The 21,560-nt window shown below is 44.9% G+C and overlaps 1 protein-coding gene across 1 annotated transcript in view; it reads right to left on the reverse strand.

The window, feature by feature from the left end:
• The window catches only part of Srrm4 (serine/arginine repetitive matrix 4), a 158,061-nt gene extending 137,426 nt beyond the window's left edge, over positions 1 to 20,635 (reverse strand). Inside the window, exon 1 of the mRNA XM_020163617.2 lies at positions 20,094 to 20,635. Coding sequence (XP_020019206.1) covers positions 20,094 to 20,224 — 131 coding nt within the window. The 5' untranslated portion in view covers positions 20,225 to 20,635. The remainder of the gene's footprint in view (positions 1 to 20,093) is intronic.
• Between the last annotated feature and the right edge of the window lie 925 nt (positions 20,636 to 21,560).

The raw sequence follows: 21,560 nt of genomic DNA on the forward strand, positions 1-21,560 counted from the left end.
GCTTAAGACCTGCCTGAATCATTACTTTGTCCAATGTATCCATGGTGTATATGCTACCAATCCATTAATCACTTATTAGCTATCTCAGTTATTAGATTGACTGTTGTAGTGGCATAACAGTGCTTGTGTGCAAGTAACTCTTATTTCACTTAATATTGACCCAAAGAGAAGTTACAAGTGTTTCCTTTAAAAGAACATCATTCTGAGCGAGGTTAGCCAGGCCCAGAAGACCAAAAAATCATATATTCTCCCTCAAATTCAGACTTTAGATCAAGGGTAAACACAACAAGGGGATTGGACTTTGATTACATGATAAGGTGAGAGCACACAAGGGAGATATGAGGATAGATAAGACACCCACAAAGCAAGATAGCATTAGATGTCCTCAATGCAAAGAAACTAATGCAGAAACTTTAAAGCGACAGAGGCCAATAGGAGAAGGGGATCAGGAACTAGAGAAAAGGTTAGTTCTAGAAGAATTAATTTCGAATGTAACACATATGTACAGGAAAGCAATGAGAGGAATCTTCTGCTATAGTTATCCTTATATCAAACAGCAAAAACCCTCCGTCCTACTTATTAATATTATACTCTCTCTTCAACAAAATTAGAGATGAGGGCAGGACAGTTTCTGCTAGGAGGTGGAGGGGTAGAGGGAGAGGGGGAGGGCAGGGGGAGGAGGAGGGAGCAGGGGTACTGGGGGAGAGATGGCCCAGACATTGTATGCACATATGAATAAAATAAATTTTTTTAAAAAGCAAAGTGTAGGCAGCCTGTAGCTGTGAACCACATGGTTACACAATGCCCCTTGGCAGAAAGGAAGCGCTGGCAATTGATTTCAGAGGTGTAAGGGACCCAAAAGAAAGAGGTTAGAAGATGAAGTCCTCACCTCTTGTATGACACTGCCTCTCAGTCTCTCCCGTCAGCCAAAAGGTCCCATGACTGCGGATAGCATGAGCTTCCACTTAGGTTAGGTTCTGGCAAATGGCCTCCACCCCTAGCTATTTCTTGAGAAAACTCAGAATAAGCATAATTACAGCCCAAGGATGGAGCTGTGCATGGCTAGATGAGTTGTAATCACAAAATCTGTTCCAATGGTGAAGACATTGTCCTTGCATTCTTACTGTATTTTCCCAGAGGAGCCTCTTGCACTTAGAAGTAGGTTATCCCAATCCTGCTCATGCTCTCATCTAGCCTTGACCACGTGGTCACCAACAACATGGGTCTTTAGATCAGGGCCAGTTACTGGAAACACACGATCTATTGCTGTCAAGTTTCATGAAACCATGGCAGTTTCATGGTTCCTGGGCCCAACTCCCTTCCTTCCCTGTGCCTTGGTTACCCAGGGGCGAGAAGGGAATGCTGAAAGTAAACTTGTGCTCCTCCTTGCTTACAGGTGACAAAGCTAACTCCAGCCACTCACCCAGTCATTGTTCACACCTGTCCTAAGGGAGGCAACAAGAGAAGTATTTGTTTGCTTCTGTAACGTGTCTTGAGGTGTGTGGTTGGGTAGCTGCTGTATATGGTGCTTCTTTGATGTGCCAGGTGTGCTATGTACTTCGCTTCCAATTTACCATCTCTAATTTTCACAGAAGCCTTGCAAGAAAGTTATTTCTTCCATTTTACGGTTGATAGAATCGAGGTTTGGGGAAGTGAAATGCAGTTTAGTGTAGGGATTGCTTTCCTGGAGCGTACAAAGTATCACGTTCCACACATACTGTACAAAGTATCGTGTCACAATACTGAACAAAGTACAGTCCAGAGCAGAGGGGAAGTCCCTTCCCAACTCCTGACATTTATTTATTGTGTCAAATGTGAAGAAGGCTGGGTACTGATGGCTCGTGCCTATAGTCCTAGCTACTCAGGAAGCAGACATCAGGAGGATCGTGGTTCAAAGCCTGCCTGGGCAAATAGTTCGCGAGACCCTATCTTGAAAAAACCCAACACAAAAAAAAAGGGCTGGCAGAGTGGCCCAAGTGGTAGAGCACCATGAGGCAAGCATGAGGCCCTGTGTTCAAACCCGAGTGCCACACAAGAAAAAAAGAATGTGAAGAAAAAGTAATAACTAGTCCACATAGCTTATAGTATTAGAATGTAACTCAGAGACACAAGCATTCATAAAGTATCTGGAAAGTGTAAAACACTATATAAATGCAAATGACTAATTAATAAGTTAATTTATGGATTGAAAAGGAGAAGTTATAGCACAGCAGTTAAGAATGTGGGACTGGATTTGATGAAGGTTTGAAATCTTTGAACTTGGGTTTCCTCATCTGCAAAACAGAGATGAGAAGACCCCTGTCTGGTAGGGCATCGTGAGCCTTTCATGAATTAGTAGCTATGAAATGCTGAGTATATCTAACATGTACTGTTGTGGCTGTTACCATTATTATTATTCTAAATAACTATTGATTTTCTTACCTAAGAAATAAGAATTATCTCCCACCTCCCCATGATTTCATAATTGGAGACTTTAAAAATGTAGTATGCATTTCTGCAGATAAGATAAATCAAGCTTAACCCTGGCAGGACACAGCTAGCAAATGATTGGCCTCCTGGGCTGCTCCTCCCTTCCACCTTCTGCCATGACACCCAGGTACTCCAGCTTTGCAACATAAAGCTGGCATTGTCTGGATTCTGAGTTCCAGAGCTCCACCCTTAGCTTCGCTTCCTCAGCCCCCCCAGGACCCTGCTGGCCGTACACAAAGACAGAAAAGACAGAAATAACTCCTGGGCATAGGACACTCCCTCCCTGGCTTGCTCAAGGGATCATGAAATGTGTCCCCATAGTTTGGCATCCTAGAATCAGGCTGGTTCTTGAGCCCTCACCACCCTCCAGACAAGATAAAGAATGCTCCTGCCCTGTCTTTCAAGACTGCCTCCTTTTTGTCTTTCTAATGTCACCCAGTAGACAACTCCAGCACCTATTGATTCAACAAATAATTATTGCATACTAGTTTGTACCAGACCTTGAGTTAGAGGCTTCTCATTACTTGTATAGCTCAAACTGTTTACTTTAAGCCACACCCCAAGGTGTCCAACACAGCATCCGTTAACAGTTCTAAGTAAAGATGCTTGGGCTTCAGTTGTGTCCCGAGCCCTGTGCTAGTTGATAGAAGTATGGAGATAAATAAGACCAAGCCCTCTGGCCAAATATATAAACTCACACACTAATTAGGTTCCAGGATTGTTCCTCTATTGACATTTCTATTCATCAGCCCAATGGTTATGTATTTAACAGTAATTATCAGAGCTGGTTAGCCACTGTTTAGCTAAGTAACATCACCTTTTCAGAGGGTCCATTTTTCCATCTACAAAATGTGTGGTGCAGGGAAAGGAGGTCCTGTGATGAATAGTAAATGAAATAGAGGCTGGTAATGGTGCCTCAAGCCTTTAATCCTTGCTATTTGGGAGGCAAAGATCAAGAGGATTTTGATATGAGGCCACCCCTCACAAAAAGTTCAAGAGACGTCATCTTAAAACTGGCTGGATGCACTGGTGTACACATTTCATTCCAGCTACACAGGCAAGTGCAAATAGAGGGATCACAGTCTAGGCTGGCCTGAGAATAAAGTGAGAACCTAGCTCAAATATAACCAACACAAAAAGGGCTGGAGGAGTGGCTCAAGTGATAGAGCGCCTGCTAGCAAACATGAGGCTCTGAGTTCAAACCCCAGTACTGCAAAAAAAAAAAAGAAAGAAAGAAAGAAAGAATGAAGACTAACAGCATGGCACCAGAAGCGTGGTAGGTGCTCCATACTCAGTATTTGGTCTGATCATTCCAAAAGTATCCCTTTCCCCAGGAAATGTAAATTCATATATACTCCCACCTCCCTCTCCTGCACCAATGGCAGACATGACTAATCAATCAAAGCACTGCTGCTGATCTCAGGTGCAGTTCCAGAAGCCATCTCAACACAGTGCTTCCAGTGACCTTTACTAATTGATCATGGTCCTCACCGCTCAGGTACATAGTGCTTTAGCTTGACTGGTACTCTGAGGAGTATCTATCTCTCCTCTGAACATATGTCTTGGATGTTGAGTGTCACCTCCATAGGGATGGAGTTGCCTGATCTTAGGCTCAGATGCACACAGGAGGTGGCCATTCAGTGTAAGTACCAATCAAGTACTCATCAGCACACTTGTTCCCATTCTACTGACATACTCAATGATCCTGCACAAGCCACTTTTCCTCTCCAGACAACTTTGATGCGTGTGTGTGTGTGTGTGTGTGTGTATTCCTCTCAGGCAGTGTGCAGTAGGACACAGTCATTGAAAGCCAGACTGTTGGTATCTTACGAGCTTGGTTTGAATTCTGGATCCAATGCCACCTGTGTTACCTTGGGGGAGTCATAACATCTGCACACTTAAGTTTCCTCATGGTAAACTGGAGATAACATCAATCTCCACCCCAGAAGCCTGGTACAATGGGACGGTATTTTGAGATTTTGATCTGTGGAGACTTCGTTCTTCTTATATTTTTGCATTTCTCTCTTTTTTAAAAGCCATTTAAGCAGATTGTGGGTTCTACCCTCTCTGCCTCAGGGAGGCATGTGTCAGAGCTGAAAACAGGAAGAAAATGAGAGTATTTCGGTTTTTGTTTTCCAGAAAAGTCTAAGCCCTTAGGGAAAGGGGATTTATGGACTTAAGAGAGAGTCTTGAAGCAATACAAAAGAGGAAAGATTTCCCTGAGTAGAAATAGACTGCCTCCAGGCTTAAGGGGGAGGGGAAAGAGAGAAAGAGAGAACCATAAAACCAGAAAGTTACCCTTGGGGAGGAATGTCAGACATCTCCAGTGGCCAAAGCTCTGCCAAGCTGGGCAAGCTTAGGTGAATAAAATAGCCTCTCTGGGCTTGTGTTCTCACAAGAAGCTATTTTCAACTAACCAGAAAGTGTAAGGACATGAACATGGGTATTAAACCTCATGATTAACAAATGTCTACCCTATTCCCCAACACTGTCCACCTCAGTGGTTCAATTCAGGCCCCTGTGGGCTGCCATCTTGGAGTTCAGTGCTTACCAAGAACACATATGGCTAACCACTAACAACTCTTGTTTCCTTGTCTTGAAGGGTTATTTCTCCTCATGGATTGTCTGATAACCTCTTTCTCAGACTGCATTTCCCAGCTGGGCTGGCTGATCCTCTTCCTGATCCTCCCTCCTGTTCTATGCAGGAAGGAGTCACTTCACCACCACCTCATCTAGCCCCATGAGGTCAGCCTCACTTCAGGCAGATTCTTCTTTCTCTACCTGAACTCAGTCTTGAGATGAGCTTCCACTGGAGTGGCCATGTAGAAGCAGAAAGCTGGAGAATGACTGGGCCTCACTGGTGAAATTTTGGGATGTGTTCATGGCACATATGGCTGGGTGGCAGGCACACCTGGGATGCAGGCCTCACTCCAACCCTTGCAAGATGCTTAAATTCCCCAAGTCTCATATCCATCTTGCAAAAAAATGGGAACAAGGATCCACATTACAGAGAGGAAGGGTAAAGATTTAGTGAAATGACATCTGTGAATTGCCTAACATAGAGATTAGCTCATGAAAAGGAGACATTCACAACAGAGTACTATTCAGCCATAAAGAAGAATGAAATTATGTCATTTGCTGGAAAATGGATGGAACTTGTCCCACATAGACAAATAATGTATGTTTTCTCACATTTGAGGAAGCTAGGGGAAAAATCAAAACCAAAAAACAAGGTCCTGAAAGTAAAAGGGGGAGATAGATGGAGAAAGGAAAAGAGGGAACTGGAGGGGGATAGGAAAGAGTAGTAGATGGGTGACTATGATTAATGTACATCATATGTATGAATGGACATATTACACTGAGACCCCTTAGTTTGTATAATTAATATTTGCCAATAAAATTTTCATGACAGTATTACTAACTTCATGGCAAGTTACCTGATCTTGCCTTAATTCTCCTTTTGACACAATATTAATTCCGGATTTTTGGTTATATAAATGTGTCTCCCAAACCAGAATGTAACTTGAGAACAGAGACATTTAGTTAAGTATTAGGATTTGCATATGTAGAAGGGCAATGCTGGCTGAAGTCATGGATGAAAATCAATAGGCAGCGGTGAAATCCTTTTGCACAAGTTAAAAAAAAGAATCATAGTAATTGATTATTCTTTATGTCTGATAGGAATAAAATATTTATAATCAAGTAAACTCCATAGCAAAAAAACCCACAAAAAACAAAACAAAACAAAAAACCCACAAACTTCAGAGCAGAAAAGCAAACCTAAACGGTTGTTAAGAGTTTTGGGTTTTATTTTGTTTTTGAGACAGCATTTTATGGTGTAGCCCAAACTGGCTGCAAGCTCACCATCTTCCTGCCTCAGCCTCCCAAGTACTGGGATTACAGGTGTAAACCACCCCCCCTCAGTTGTTCAGTGTTTTGGAAAGAACCAGGATTATGAGATCAAGTTCAATGAGGCTTTATGTCTGTATAATGTTGGAAACAAAATGATCTAAGCTTTTAGTTCTTGTCATCAGTTAAATGGAATAAATAAACCTTACTTTACCTTAAATCCTGTATAAGGGGATGGTGAAGGAAGGCACAAAATAATGGTCAAAATGTTGATTGGATAGATAGGTGGATGGAGGGATGGATGAAAAAGAAACAGTGGGAGAATGAATGAGTGATTGGATCAAATAATGAATGAATAAATTAATGGTTCCTGGATCAATAGTCAGATAAAGGGGTGATGAATGGATGAATAGATAGGTGGATGGATGGGTTGATGGATGAATGGATAGATGAATGGAAGGAAGGATGGATAGATGAGTGGATAGATGGATAGATGAAAGGATGGATGGATGAATGGATAGATGGGTGGATGGAAGAATGGACAGATGAATGGATGGATGGATGGATGGATAAATGGATAGATGGATGGCTAGATGGATGGATGGATGGATGCATGGATGAATGGATAGATGAATGGACAGAAGGATAGACAGATGAATGGATAGATGGGTAGATGGAAGGATGGACAGATGAACGGATGGATGGACGGATGGATGGATGGAAGGATAGATGGATGGATGGAAGAATGGATGGATGAATGGATAGATGAATGGACGGAAGGATAGACAGATGAATGGATAGATGGATAGATGGAAGGATGGATGGATGAATGGATAGATGGGTAGATGGAAGAATGGACAGATGAACAGATGGATGGTTGGATGGATGGAAGGATAGATGAATGGATGGAAGGATGGATGGATGAATGGATGCATGGATGACTAGGTGTTGGACAAATTGATGGATGGAGAAATAACCATGAGTGCATGCCTGACAAATGGATGAAGGGGTGGACATGTGAGTCAAGGCCTGAGCAAGCATGAAGCATGTGCATGTGGAAGTGACTGTGATCACTCAGTGATGGTGCAGAAGAGGGTCAGCTAGATGTAGATGTTGCAATTATAAGTCTCAAATTCCCTACTCAAGACTTATTCGACTAGTCTCTTTCTCTTTCTTAGGGAACCCTTGCTTCCAAGGAAACTATTGCATTAATGCAACATCAGACTGGCAAGTCCCAAAATAGAGCCACTGGGCAGTGCCAGTGGACAGGTATCCTGAATGCTGTTTTGTCTCTGCCTCTCTGAGGTGCAGCAGAATCAAGCCACATACTGGAAGATGCAGGCAACTTGTCAAGAACTTCCTTGTTCCCATTTGGTACTCCTGATTTTTCTCATCTCTCTTTCTCATCCATCTATCCATTCATACATGTTCCTGATAAGAGCTAGTAAACCAGCACAGGATTCAAATCCTAGCTCTGACACTACCTAGCTGTGTGAATTTAGGCAAATTACTTACCTCACATGGTGGCTGAGTGCAGACAAAGCACTTAGCTTCCTGTTGAGCAAATACTGATTAGTAGCTATTACTAAGCTTTTTGATAAATGACGAAGTTGTAAATTTTACACTGATGAGGTCACTGAGGCAGAGAAATGAATCCTGAGAGTGAAGATACCTGGATTCCCATTTATTGTGTGACTTTGGATGTATGTCTTTCCTTCTCTGAGCTTTCTTTGTCCATCTGTGTAATACAGCACAGAACCCTTGAGCTTTGAGGGGTAAGGTTCTTGATTGGGGGCATAATCCCAATGTCTTCTTACACCACACTCCCCATCCCCATCATTTTGAACATGAGCTTGAATGGCTGAGCAACCTTTTCAAATACTCCAGTCACACCAGAAATCAGCAGCCATTCCAGCTGGGGACTTCTGTCCCCATATTACAGATGAGGGTACTGAGGCTCAGGGTAGTAAAGTGACTTGCCAAAGGTCACATAGCCAGTACTTGGAGTAGAATTCAAATTCCAGCATGCTAACCACAGAGCCAAAACTATTCAAGCTGCACAGCCCACTCCCACCATCTGTCTGGTGATGGGAGTCCACGCTTTCCAGAGGTTGGAGGATCAGTGAGATGGGGACCCAGAGCCCAAAATTTTCCAGGGAGAAGGGAGGCAGCAGGATTTTTACACCAGAGTGGGAGTTGTAAGCATCAAGCAACTTTAACAGCATCTCACCTGAGTCACAGATGAGAGCCCCTGTGTCGACAGCCTCAGTCTGAGTCCCCCGAGAACTCCCAAACACCTTTAGGAGAATTTTGGATCATAGTCTCTAGGTCCTGCCTTCAAACCACCACTTGGGGACAGATTGGGAGTCAATCTGTTAAAATAGGACATACATGTTGTAGATGTGGCAGAGGACAGAGGTGTTCTGGGGTGTGGACAGGGGCCACCAGTGGACAGCAATCAGATAAGCTCTGTTTCTCTTCAAATCCATGATGCTCTCACTTCATTTTTTTTTTTTTTTTGTAGTACTAGAGATTGAACTCAGGGTCTTCACCTTGAGCCACAACACCAGCCTTCTTTTGTGAGAGTTTTTTCAAAATAGGGTCTCATGAACTATTTGCCCAGTCTGGCTTTGAATCATGATCCTCCTGATCTCTGCCTCCTGAATAGCTAGGATTACAGGTGTGAGCTCTGATTCCATTGTTAATGGCATTAATTAGTGTGAGATGCGAGAAGAGTAACATAGCACTCTGGCTAGATTCCTTCTGTAAAATGAAGACTTAGGGAGGTTAGGACCAGAATACTCTTAAGGCCACCCCAACTCTCCTAGCTATCAAGATATCCATTCTTTGGGGGTTGCATATAACCAGGAAACATGGGGGCAAAGTTTCCTGACCCTATATCCTTTACACTGCAGTCCGGAGCCTGTTTGTCCTAACCCAGCCCTTGCTGGGATGGAGCTTCTTCCTAAGACCCCTGAGCTCTGGGTTCCTCTTTCAGCATTGGGGTCCACTCCAGTTCTTCCTTGGGTGATAAAAGGGATGGCATTCCAAAAGCCTCTATGCAGGAAAGAGGTACAGAATACTCCAGGCTGGATGCAAAGGGTATGACACTGGTCTTATGCTGGAGAAGGACTACTGTGGGTTTTGAATAGGAACGGTAGCTGGGGTCAGTGGCCAGAAATGGTTGTGTCCTTTCCGCCCTTGCTTCGTGGATCTTTGTTCAGTGCTCACACTTTTGGCTTCCGAGTTTTTTATACTGCAGAGGGATGGGAACCCTGAACTTGGAAACAAGAGATCCTGAGGGCTTTGCCAGATCATAATAAATGAAAAAACCCCAGTTTCTTCATTTGCAAAATGAGCATACAATGGCTACTTTTGATTAAATGATCAATAGTGACAGTGTAACGATGACAACAACGCTGTGCCATTGTTATTTCATGGTCTTACTTTAGGCAAATCTGTCCACATCTCTGAATTTCATTTGGCCATTTGTAAAAAGGGAACAACTCAATTTTTTCTTTTTTGCCTTCTTCCCCAAGGAAGTCTGAGAAGTGTGGTGTCTGGGTGTCAAGTGGCCCATATTTCAGCAACTGCTGTGGGATTCACTTTCTGTCACAGACCAGAGTGCCTGTGCCCTTTCTGTGCTTCAGTCTCCCCCATCTATAAGGAGGTGAGGTTATAATTCAGTCCCTAAAAGGATGTCTCTTACTGCCCTTCCACCTGACCGTACACTAAATACCACAGTGAGGTGACAACGGTTTATAAAGAACAGACTGTTGGAAAGGGGATGATGGTTTCTTGTCATTCCTGTAGTAAACAGCTACCCCTAGTAACTATGGCCCTCCGTCCAGACACCTACCCTCTCTCTGGAAGTGTACTGAACCCAGCAGCATCACCTGCCACCTGGCCCTGGAGAGGAGGCCAGGGCAGGGAGATTGTCCAAACAAAAGCCCCTTATCTTCTAGAAGCTCTGAAATCTGATCCCAGGATCAACCAGAGCTGCTCACCTGCTCTGCTTAGCACAGGCTGAGTGCAGGTGGGCCTCTCGTCGTTGGGACTTACAGACCAGTCAGTAGGCAGGATGTCACAGAAGGCCCTAAAGGGGCAAAATGCCATATCTCATGGGGGGAGAGAGGGGGCTGGCAAGATAGAGCAGTGTCTGATCACCAGACAGACAGCAGCAGAGAAGTTCAAACAGGAACCGTGACACTGGGGGAGCACCACTTCCCTGAACTCAGAGCTCATCTAGGTGACTCAGGCTATAGACTTTGGACATCTCTCCTACCCTCTTGTGGGTTTCAGTCTGCAGAAAGAGAGCTGAGATCAGTGGATCAGTGAGCCCCAAAGGTTTTTTTTAATCTCCTAACTCTCCCAGTAAGAAATTTTTTGAGAATGAAATGCCAATATGTGTGCATTCATTTATAGTTTAGACATACACTGTGTTGTTCTAATACATTATACACATTATAAAACATAGCCTCCAGACCCCCATGTGTAAAACGAGGACATGAGAAGATAGCTAAAGTTCCTTTAGCTGCACAGTTCTGGTGCTGGAGCTCTTTGGGTCTCCAAGGTTCCTCATCTCTATGTATGCTTATGGTGGTATCATCTTCATTCATTATTCAGTCAACAAATGTTTAATCACCAGCCATGGGCCATGCTGTAAGAGGTGCTGGGATCTTGCAGGGAACAGGACACTTTCAGTGCCACTTTCAGTGGTTCAAATGGCTCTTCTGGGATTTGAAGTCTATAGCACAGGCACAGATTGTGAATATTGGCAGTACTGTAGGTCAGCTTTGCATTTTTTGTAACAAATACCTGACATAATCAAACTTATAAAGAGAAAAAGGTTATTTTGCCTCATGGCTTTAGAGGTGTTGTCCAGGATTGGTTTGTTCTGTAGTGGTGCATGCATGGTGGAAGTGCATGGTAGAGCAAAACCACTTCCTTCATGTCTAGGAAGCAAAAAGGAGGAAGAGACTAGGGTCCCACAGTTCCTTCCAGGGCATGCCACCAGTGACCTTAAAACCTTTCACATGTCCCCACCTCTTAAGGCCTCCACCAGCTCCCAATGGCACCTTGCTGGGGACCAAGACTTTTGCACATGGGCCTTTGGGGACACTTAAGATGCAGCAATTTCATTTGGTTCATATGGGCATGAAAGTGATCAGGTGATGAGAACTGCTACGATTCATGCATTCAGCCAGCATTGATTCGGCCCCGTGCATTGTATCAGACGAAAGGAATACAGTGTTGAGCACATGGACACAGTTCTGTCCTCACATTGCTTAATCCATTAGGAGAAACTCATGGTTAGGAATTAACACAAATTACTAATGTGTTGAGAACAGAACAGGAAGAATTCTGTATTGGAGGATGTCACATAGTCTCCAGCATTGTGGACGAAGTCCCTAAGGAAACAGCATTTCAGCTAGATCTGAAAGTAGAAATCAGGCACCAGGAAGAGGGTTTTTTTTTTTTTTACAAGCATGTACAAAGGTCCTGTGGCAGAAAAGAACATAGAAAATGAGTAAATAAAAGAAATGAGATTCCGCAAAGAGAGAGAAGTGTAGTAGCATTTTAGAACTGATCTTGAGGGAGATTGACAGAGACAGGATCTCATCAGAGAATCAGCTCTGTATAATAACAGCTGTGGGTAAACAATGGAAGGGCTTAGATGACAGGGAGGGAGTGTTTACAGTGTTGGACTTTTCAAAGAGGTTCTTCCAGATGTGTATGGAGAATGGATCCCAGAGACAAGAATGGAGGAAGGCAGTGCAGGATTGTCACCATGGCGAACGCCTAAGCTGATTGGACTTAAAACAAAATAAGCAAAACAAAACAAAACCTTCACAACCTTAAAATGCAAGCCACAGGAACTATAGCCAGTAGAGAAGAATGTACTTGCAATCAGGCAGACCGGAATTCACTTCCTGGTTTCACCACTTGACAGTATGTATGACCTTGGACAAACCACATCCCAGCTGCCTGATCTGCTCTTCCTCTTCTGAAAAATTGACTATACCAAAACATGAGCACAGAGCTGGGTTCTCGTGTTTCTTATCAGTTCTGACTCCTAGCAGCCTTCACTCTCTGAGTATCAGTTTCCTTATCTGTAAAACAGGGTTTTGAAGAGGCCTCTTCCCTGGAGTTCCTGTGAGGATGGAATTAGACGACAGATGAAGTGTGCTTAGCTCAGGGCTGGGCACGTAATAACATATGTGCCCAAACATCAAAAATGAGTGTGCACATACATCATGAATGCACACACTTCAGGCCCCAACAGCGCCTCTCCTCCTGCAGGAGTGTAACTGTTTTGTGAAATTCTGCCTCACTTGCCTAAGCTTAACTTTTCCTGAATCCAGGGGAGAGTGATCCACTGGTGTTCCTGCTCAGCAGGAGCTGTCAGCAGAATCTAAGCCCTGGGAATCGAGGAACTAGAGGAATTAGCTGGATGAGAAACATTTGCGTCCAGAGGTTCTTAATATTTGCTTTTCACAGACACATGCAGACGTGAATTACTTAATAACTGTTTTAGGGTTCAGCATTGTTCTTGTATTTGGTTTGGCTTTGTCTCTATGACATATTAATTCAGTGTTTTATTTTCACGGAGCTTCACGCACAGACTGTGACATATGGGAGCTCCCTCAGCAAAATTTCAGGAGGTAGGGGATGAGAGAGAGACAGACAGACAGAGAGACAGAGGAGGGAGCTTCCAAGGTGTGCAGTGAAGGGGTAGGGGGACTGCCCAGGTTTGCTGGTGTGGATATGAGAGATAGACAAGACTCTTGCTGCCGCCATGGGAACAAAATCTGCCACTGTAATTTGGAAGTCTAAACAGTGTCTTTTTCAATTTCCTAATCTGATGATTACAATCTGAGAGATTGTAAATTTCATGCTTGTCCATAACACATGAGGGGTCTGGCAAAGCTTCTGACATGATTGCTCAGTCATCCCTGGCTGTGAGCAGAGTCAAGAGAAGATTCTAAGAGCAGACCCAGGACCCTGGCTGAGATGACAGGAGCCCCTAGGAGCTCCTAGGAAGTCCTTAACAGGCTTTCAAGACCCCATTTGGTCTATTTTCTGCTGTATCTTTGGGGTCATTGTCTGTCACTCTCTTCTTACTCATGCAGCTTTGACTATGCAGCCCTCCTTGCTATTCCTCGCATACACTAACCATGCTTCCACCTCAGGACCTTTGCACTTGCCACACCCTCTGCCTCAAACACTTTCCCTCCAATTAATCTTCACAGCTTGCTCCCTCCTTTCATCCAGGGTCCTGACCACTGCATTCAACAAAGCAGCTTCTGCTTTTACCCTGTGTTCCTTTCTCCCTGCTTTATTCATCTTTGAAGCAATCATAACCAGTAGACCTTCTATTATTTACTTGGGTCTTCATTTTTCATCTCTTTCTTCCACAAAAGCAGAGATTCCTGTTGGTCATTTACTGCTGTGTTGGGTAGTATCTTGACAAAAGTGTTGAATGAGCCAAACACAGCAACTTCCACATTTATGCTTTTACTCCGTTAGTTTTATCTTTGACATTTCTGGGCTCACAGCAACCCCCTCCCCACACACATCGTCACTGGTTGTTCAATGAATGCAGATTGGATTTTATATTAGCTGTTGCTAGACCTTGAAGGACAAGAAATAATGGCTCATATCAGAGACTGCATCTTTGAGCCAATAATGGTGAGAAGGTTGGAAATTTTACATTGTATGGGCAATTCCCTTCCCCACCTACCCTTCCTTCTTACCCACTCCAGGGAGTTTAAGCTCCTTTTTCTCCTAAGAGAAGAAATGGTCTTTGAGACCCTACTCTGGGGCCATTCTTTACATTGGCAGGTAAAAACTAATGAAATAAAAGAATTGCACATTTTACAGATCAGATAACTAATAATAACTGTGTGACCATGCCTGACTAAGAGTCTGGTTTTCCACATCCCTTTGTGTTTGTTTCCACCTACAGTAGAGGACTTAACACTGTCTGCCTCATGCTGGACTTACTCACGTATGTCTGTCTTCACTGAAGCCCTCTAAAGGAGTGTTTGCATTTCATTCGTCTTCTTCTCCTCAATGGGCCTGGCACATAGTAATAATAAAAACTATAATTTACTATTAATAACAAGAGCTTACATTAATGGAGTCTTTCCTGTGTGCCAGCCAGTATGTCTCTTGGGGGTGGTTGCTATTGTTAGATCCCATTTTCTGGACGAGGAAACTGAGATAAAGGTCAAGTTATTTGCTGAAATCTCATAGCAAATATTTGCAAACAGTATGAAGAAACATTTCTTTGGATTTGCCCTTGGGGTCAACCAGATTTTTTAAATGCCGCTCTGTGTATCTCAAGGGCTCTTTAGAGAATTCCAAACCATGTTCAAAACAAAACAAAACAAAACAAACAAAAACAGAGAGCATTGGAGTGGAGGAGAGGCAAGGCCAGGGAGCCTGAACATCTCCACCTAACAACACCAAGTGGCTCCACAATTCATTAGGTGACCCAGGTCAGAGCCACAAGAGCGCCCACTTTTTGGAGGTCTTGTTCTGTGCTGGGCACTGGACCATGCTCCTTAAATGAATCATTTATTCCTCACTAAAGCCCCCACAAAAGAAATGTTTCACTGATGGATAAGTTGTGGCACAAAGAGGTGAAGCAGATTCCACAAGTAGGAAGTGTCAAAGCAGGGCTGGAGCCTTGGTAGCTCTTACATTAGAGCCCAAACTCTTATCACCATCTTATTTTCTCCATCTCAGAAACATTCTCTCCCACCTCAGAAAAAGTCTTAGCAACAAGCCATTAAAGAGCTCCCATTTTGCTAAGCCCCTGCAATTTCTCCTACCTCACAGGAAGGAAAATCCAGCCACTCTGAAAGAAAGGATATTTTCTGAAATTTATTGCGTCCCTGCAGCACGCCTGATGTGCTCGTGGAGCAGAGGCACCTGACCAGGGCTTCATTATAGGAGCTAGGATTTTAGGGATCTTCCCCCTTTTTGGTGACCTGGAGTAGGGTGGAGGTGATAAGAGACTCACCAGCCTGAAAAGCACCTTCAGGTAGATTTAGCCCGATCTCCTGCCCTCCACCCCAGCTCACATGTCTACTCACTGAGCCAGACAGATGTCTTTATCGAGGGAGTTTCATTCTGACACCAGGGAGAGTCTGTTTGCAGCCTATGTGTCTTTCAGTTGCATTGGTTAGACTCTCCCATGTGTCAGAACTGGAGGTGGGGAGGGGAGAAAGCTAATCTGTTGCTGAGTTTGGACCATGTGTACTCATTCAATCAAGGCATCTTACCTCCACTGAGTGTCTACTGCATCCTGGCTCTCTAAGATAACATGTTTGCCAAGTGAACACAGCAGAAGTCAGAAATGACCCTCCACCAAGCGCCCTGCACCCCAATCAACAAATTTCACCTTTCAAATGGAGAAAGGCTTGACCCAAACAGTAGCACTCCCTTCTCTTAGAAAAGCATTTGCTCCATTGGCAGGCCAAGCTTTCTCTGTGACCCCCTCAATACATTGGCTCTTAACAGCAGGCTGTCAGAAAAACACCTCCCTATTGGCCCTCACCCTGCTCCCCAGGATGGAGTCAGTACAAATGGGCTAACTGATCTTTTGGCACCAAGGGCAGTCTCAAATTAAATGCTTCAAAGGCATTTTTTTCCCCTGCCTTACAATTTGGCCATCTTTCTCTTTATGCAGTAAAGTCTCCAATAGTTTGGAATTTATGATCCTTTGGACAGGGACTGGGATGAAGTTTGCTTCTGGAGTATTCTGCATAGAAAGAATTTTCGAAGAAAATTAATAGCTTGCCAAAAGAAGTACAAACGGAATACTTGCTCTATTTAGGGGGACTGCTGCTCCAGCCTTTAGGAGTACTCATGTATCCAAAAACAATTGATATGCTAATTTCAAATGATTTTTACATGTTCATTAAGTCCCCAGCTATAAGCATTTGTCTATATGATTATTGTGGTTTGAGTTGGCTTCAAACACTAGGTTTTCACAGAGATGAAACTTCTTAGGCACAAATTCTTCTAGACTAAGCAATTAACAAAAGGAATTAAGTTAATACCAGTCAACATGACTACCCTTCCTTAGTGGGAATAGAAGAGGGGTCTCTCTACACTTCAGATGTCATGTTGAGTCACATTGGCTCCCTTGAGGTTTGACTATGGTGGCCCTCATCCTGTTAGGCATTTCCATACTAGAATAATTACTAGCAATACCCCCTTTCATTCTTAAAGACTTCTTGATATAATCACTCAATTTAATAAACACAGAGAATAAAATTGTGATTTTTGGGGGGGGGATGGGTGGGACTGCAGTTTGAACTCAGGGCTTCACAGTTGCAAAGCAGGTGCTCTACCACTTGAGCCACACACACTTCCAGGCCATTTGGTTCTGGTTATTTTTGGAGTCTCTCGAACTACAATCCTCTCAATCTTAGCCTCCCCAGACCCACAGGTGTGGGCTACTGGTGCCTGGCTAAAATTATGATTTTTCAAGGACTTTGAGTTCTTGAGGTTAGGCTGATAATACCTGGTCTTCCCTATATAAACTAAAAGAAGGCTCCATAAGTAATTGTACCAATGTTCACCATGTCCCATCTCTTAATGTGACAGTCAGATAAGAGAGTGACCACCCTTCCCTGAGGGAGGGGAATCAAGGGATGGCCCCGACCCTAACCCACCCCACGGGTATTAATTCCATCCCTGTGTCAGGACTCGAAATCTCACGAGGTTGGTTGACAGCACAAGTTGAGGGAGAAATAGGTAGACATGAAGGTTACAATACTGAGGAACGGTTTGTTTCCTTTGAGTCATTAAAAGCTTTGTTATAGCTCCAACGTGATTAAACAAACACCACACGCTACAAATTGCAGGGAGTGCTTCACCTGACTCAGCCTTCACAACCCACTATTGAAGGTGGCAACTGTTATTACTTCTATTTTCAAAACAGGTTCAGCAAGGTACAGCTACTTCTCCAAGATGCTCAGGAAGTGATGAATCCGGGATGGGATTCCAGGTTGTCTGATTCTCAAGTCAGCTTTTAACCAGTATGGTATACTGTCTTCAACTCTGCTATCCTGAATCAGACATCTGCTTGCAATTTGATGCACTGTAAAGCTCTTACCTCATCAACTATGCTTCACAGAGGGGGACAGGAAGGAGGAAGGGACAGAGGGGTGCATTTGGCTTGGAGTGCAGTTGTGTGATGTATGCATGTTGCTGCGAAATTAACAAATTGAATGCATATTTTTATCCTGGTGCTAAATTAAATAGCTAAAGTATTTAAGCTAGACTTAAATATTCCTGCAAAGCTCATTTAGAGGAGTGGCCCTCATTTACAAATAAATCCTAAGTGTGCAACCAACATGACTGGCTGGTGGTTCATCCACCCCTCCTCCATCTTCTTGCAGACGGTTACTTGTGCTGATCTCCTGACTGTGAGCTGGGCTTGACTCATGGAACCAAATATTTCTGCTGAGACCAAATCCCCAGACAGCCTCTGAAGGGAGTCACTGGGGCTCAGCTGAGGCTATGCCCAAAACTCTGCTTTAGAAGCATGGTGCACTGTACTTACCACCCTTAAGTAAGTACAGAACATTGGGAAGGAAGTGGAAATTGACCGTCATTGGATGTGGCTGACTTGGGTGAGAGTGGGGATGATTCAGGTTTTATAGCCAGTCTGCTCAAAGACAACTCAATCCAGCCTTTTTTGAGGACTTGAATACAAATGTTCCCTGCTTACTTTCTACCCCAAACAAAAAGAAACATTTAAAATATTGGAATCGGTTCTACAGAGAAGCCACACATGTTACAGAAGTGTTAAATAGGACCCTTAAAGCATGACATAAACCGAGGGCTTACGTAGCTCAGACTTATACTTCAGGCTAGTTTCCAGGGAGAAGGAGACAGACATTAAGACACCGAAAGTGAAATGATACTATGTGTGTGTGGGTGGGGGGGCGGTTTATGGAGGCTGTGGTAAAAGTCTCAGGCAGATTGAATTTGAATTAGAACAAAAGTATAGAAAGCATGATGGTTAGGAGATCTTCCACACAATTCATATAGCTGAGACCATGACTAAGAAAAAAGTACGGCAGTAACAGACAGTCCAACAAAGCATAAAAGTTACGAGCAAGGTAGGCATTAAGCATACTTTTCTGAATTAAAACATCACCACGATTCCGCTTTCCTCCTCCTGTCCCCCCACCTCTCTAAGTAGAAGACTCTTAAACCGAATGCTACACTTCAGGTTTCCAGTAAAAATTTCAAACTCTCTCCTGCAAGGGCATTTTCTTTGACTAATGCAGCACCTGATTTGCCAACACTAGGTATACTACAAAGGTGGACCAGATGGCAGAAAACCAGGAAGATAAAACTGCTGACATCAAAACTCTCTACAAAGACCCTCCCTCTAAGCAGAGAAGCATCAGCTTTTAATGACATTTGGTGTTATTGTTCCTCCTTCCCAGCCTGCATCAGTGGGTTTACCCTTCCTCCCTCCCCTTGCAAATACTGGCTGCTGCTTACAGGCTGCTACACCCAGCTGGCTCATTGTATTTCTTGTTCACCCATTCCCACCACGGGACACCCATTTTTCTAAGACCTGCATAAGCCTCCTCTATCAGAACGAAGAAAACTTGCCTCACATGAGTTTGGTTTTACATGTGTGATTTCCATCAATCTTTGATCCCACACCTCCTGGAAAGTTCAGATCTAGTTGTACCAGACCAGGTATTCTATCCAAAAGACTTTCCCAGACATGTTTTCAGTCTATTCCTTAATTCTACAGTCTGCCAGAATTAATAAATCCTCCAAGAGGTTCCCCCAATTTCTTTTTCCTTTTTACCTCCTAAACCACTCAGCCAACATCAGCAAAAAGGTGAGTTTTCATACTGCTTTGATTTTCCCTGACAGAAGGCACAGTCTTCCTTTCATTCTCAAACTCCCCCCAAACGAACAATTTTTGAAAAGAATTGGGTTTTCTCTGTCTTAGAACACTTCAGCTTTCCCCAACCACCTCTCCTTTTTATCCCATAATCTTTTCTTTCTTTTTTTGTTTTTCCTTTCTTTTCCATTTTCTTCCCTCCTATCGTTTCTTTTCTTAACAGCACCCCAGGATCTGTTCTCATCCCTGAGTTCAAAGCAATCAGAATCCTTTTGAAAACCCAAATAAAACTCTTCCAAGATCATCTGACTTTGAGCTCAGAGTCCTGGTTTTGGATGCAGAAGAGGGGAAAATTGGGCGGCAGCAGCAAAGGCGACAGAAACGCATGGAGGAGGGTGCTGTTTTGGGTGTATTTGAAGGAACAGCATATGGGCTTTTTGTCAAAACGTTCAGAGCTTGCTAGTTTCTGAGTGGAGGTAGAAATGTGCTGCTGTCTCTGAATCTTCTCTTGCACAACACTCCCCAGCCATCTCCAATCTACCTTCCCTTTGCCCTCTGAGCTCTGGCACCAAGAAAAGTTTTTCAGTCGCCTTACCCCAGCTGCACCGCCCACCCTAAGAAAGGAAAACCGTTGGCTTAGGAGCTATGGGATCCAAGGAGTGTGGCTCCCTGATCACCCCCAGAGAATCCCTGTCCCTTCTCAGCAGCTTCTTTCTCACACAAGCAATTAGTCCCTATGTTCCAGCGGGAGATAGCAGGCAGTGACGGGAAAAGACAGGCGCTCTGGCCCAGCTGCCTGCATCCATCCGTCTGGGGGCACAGGCCAGAAAGGGGGACTTTCCGGGTTTCCCCCTCTTAAAAAAAAAAAAGAGATCATTACCTGGGCAGGGGCTTGCGGGCTGTGATACTAGCAACAATGATACTCTCGGGACGTGGGGTGGCCACCGCTTTGAAGGTTCCTCGCCAGAACTTCTCGAAAAGCTGCTTTTCGCCCTGCTGAACGCTCGCCATAGTCAACCCAAACGGGCCGGGGCGCCCGGGCGCTGTCCGAAGTGCTGAAACGTCGATTCCACACCGGGCTCGGGGCGCTGTCCGCGTGGAACCCAGAGGGGTGGGGTGGGAGAGATGGGAGTTCGGGGCGGGGGATGGGGCGCCTGGGTCTGCGCAGGCAGCGGAGAAAGAAGGCTGGTCCGCCGGCTTTCCTCGCCTGCAGGGCTGGTTCTGTGCTGCGCTCCGAGCTCGCCGAGCTCCGCGCCCCAGGAAAGAAAAGCTGCACTGCTTTCTTGGCGGCGCCAGGAGAGAGGAGGCGACCAGGTCGTCTGCTGTGCGTGCGCGTGTGAGCTCCGGCGCGCCCGGGTTTTGTCTCTCGCACAATGTGACGTTGGAAGAGGAGGCTGGTCGCGCGAGCTGCACTTTCCTCCCCGCCACCCCCCAACCTCCACCGCCTCCCCGCACCCTCTCCGTCTCCCCACCTCTCTGCCAACCCCTCCTCCGCTGGCTCAGCCTCCTGCCGCCATCTGCATAACAAAAGCCCGCAGGTCTTGGGAGGAGAAAGGGCGGGGCGTGCGCCTGTCACCAAGGCCCCGCGGCCAGGGAGTTGCAGCGCTGACCCCTCTGCCAAGCAATTCCAGCACCCCGAATTGAACCACGCAGGAAATCCTGTTTCCCATCCCCCTCTGCCCTCCTTCATCATCGCAGGCCTTCCCCCCCATTCCCTTGTTTGGGTACCCTCGGGACTCGACCACGTCCCTTCCCAGCCCCTTCACAAGTCTTGTAGTGGATCTTCTACTGACTGGGGGCTGGTGGGGAGACAAGTAAAAGAAAAAACTTAATCTATTCTCTCATGCTAACCTGATCCCCACTTCTGGGAGGGACTGCCGAGGCCTGCAAAGGGGGGAGGGGGAGTCCCCTGCTTTCCTGTTTGAGCCTGGGGGCCATGAGATCCCCACCACCCACAAAGTGCTATTTGATGGACAATCCGTCAGCATTTGGGCTTCTAGCCATCTGCCGAGCCGGCCCCCACCCGCAGAGGGGCGCAGCGTTACATCTGTGCATGCGGCGCTGTAAAGGATATCTCTTTTGTGCATAACAGCCAGCCTGCCCAATGTCCCCCCTGCCAAACCCATCCAAAGGAAGAGTCTCCCTCCCACACACTTCCCTTCCACTCCCAGGGAATTCTGCTGCAGCCACTTTTCTTGTCTGGGAAAAGGAGCATGTTTTGGAAAAGAAAGCTCTTAAGGAGATGGTTGGGGCAGGACGGTGTGTGTGGGGGATTAGAAGGAGGAAGTAACTTTTCTGTCTTCCCTCCCCATCCTCTAAACCCAACTGCCCTCCAACCTAATCCTAA

This window comes from Castor canadensis, chromosome 18, assembly GCF_047511655.1.
Source record: "Castor canadensis chromosome 18, mCasCan1.hap1v2, whole genome shotgun sequence".
Taxonomy (NCBI): Eukaryota; Metazoa; Chordata; class Mammalia; order Rodentia; family Castoridae; genus Castor; species Castor canadensis.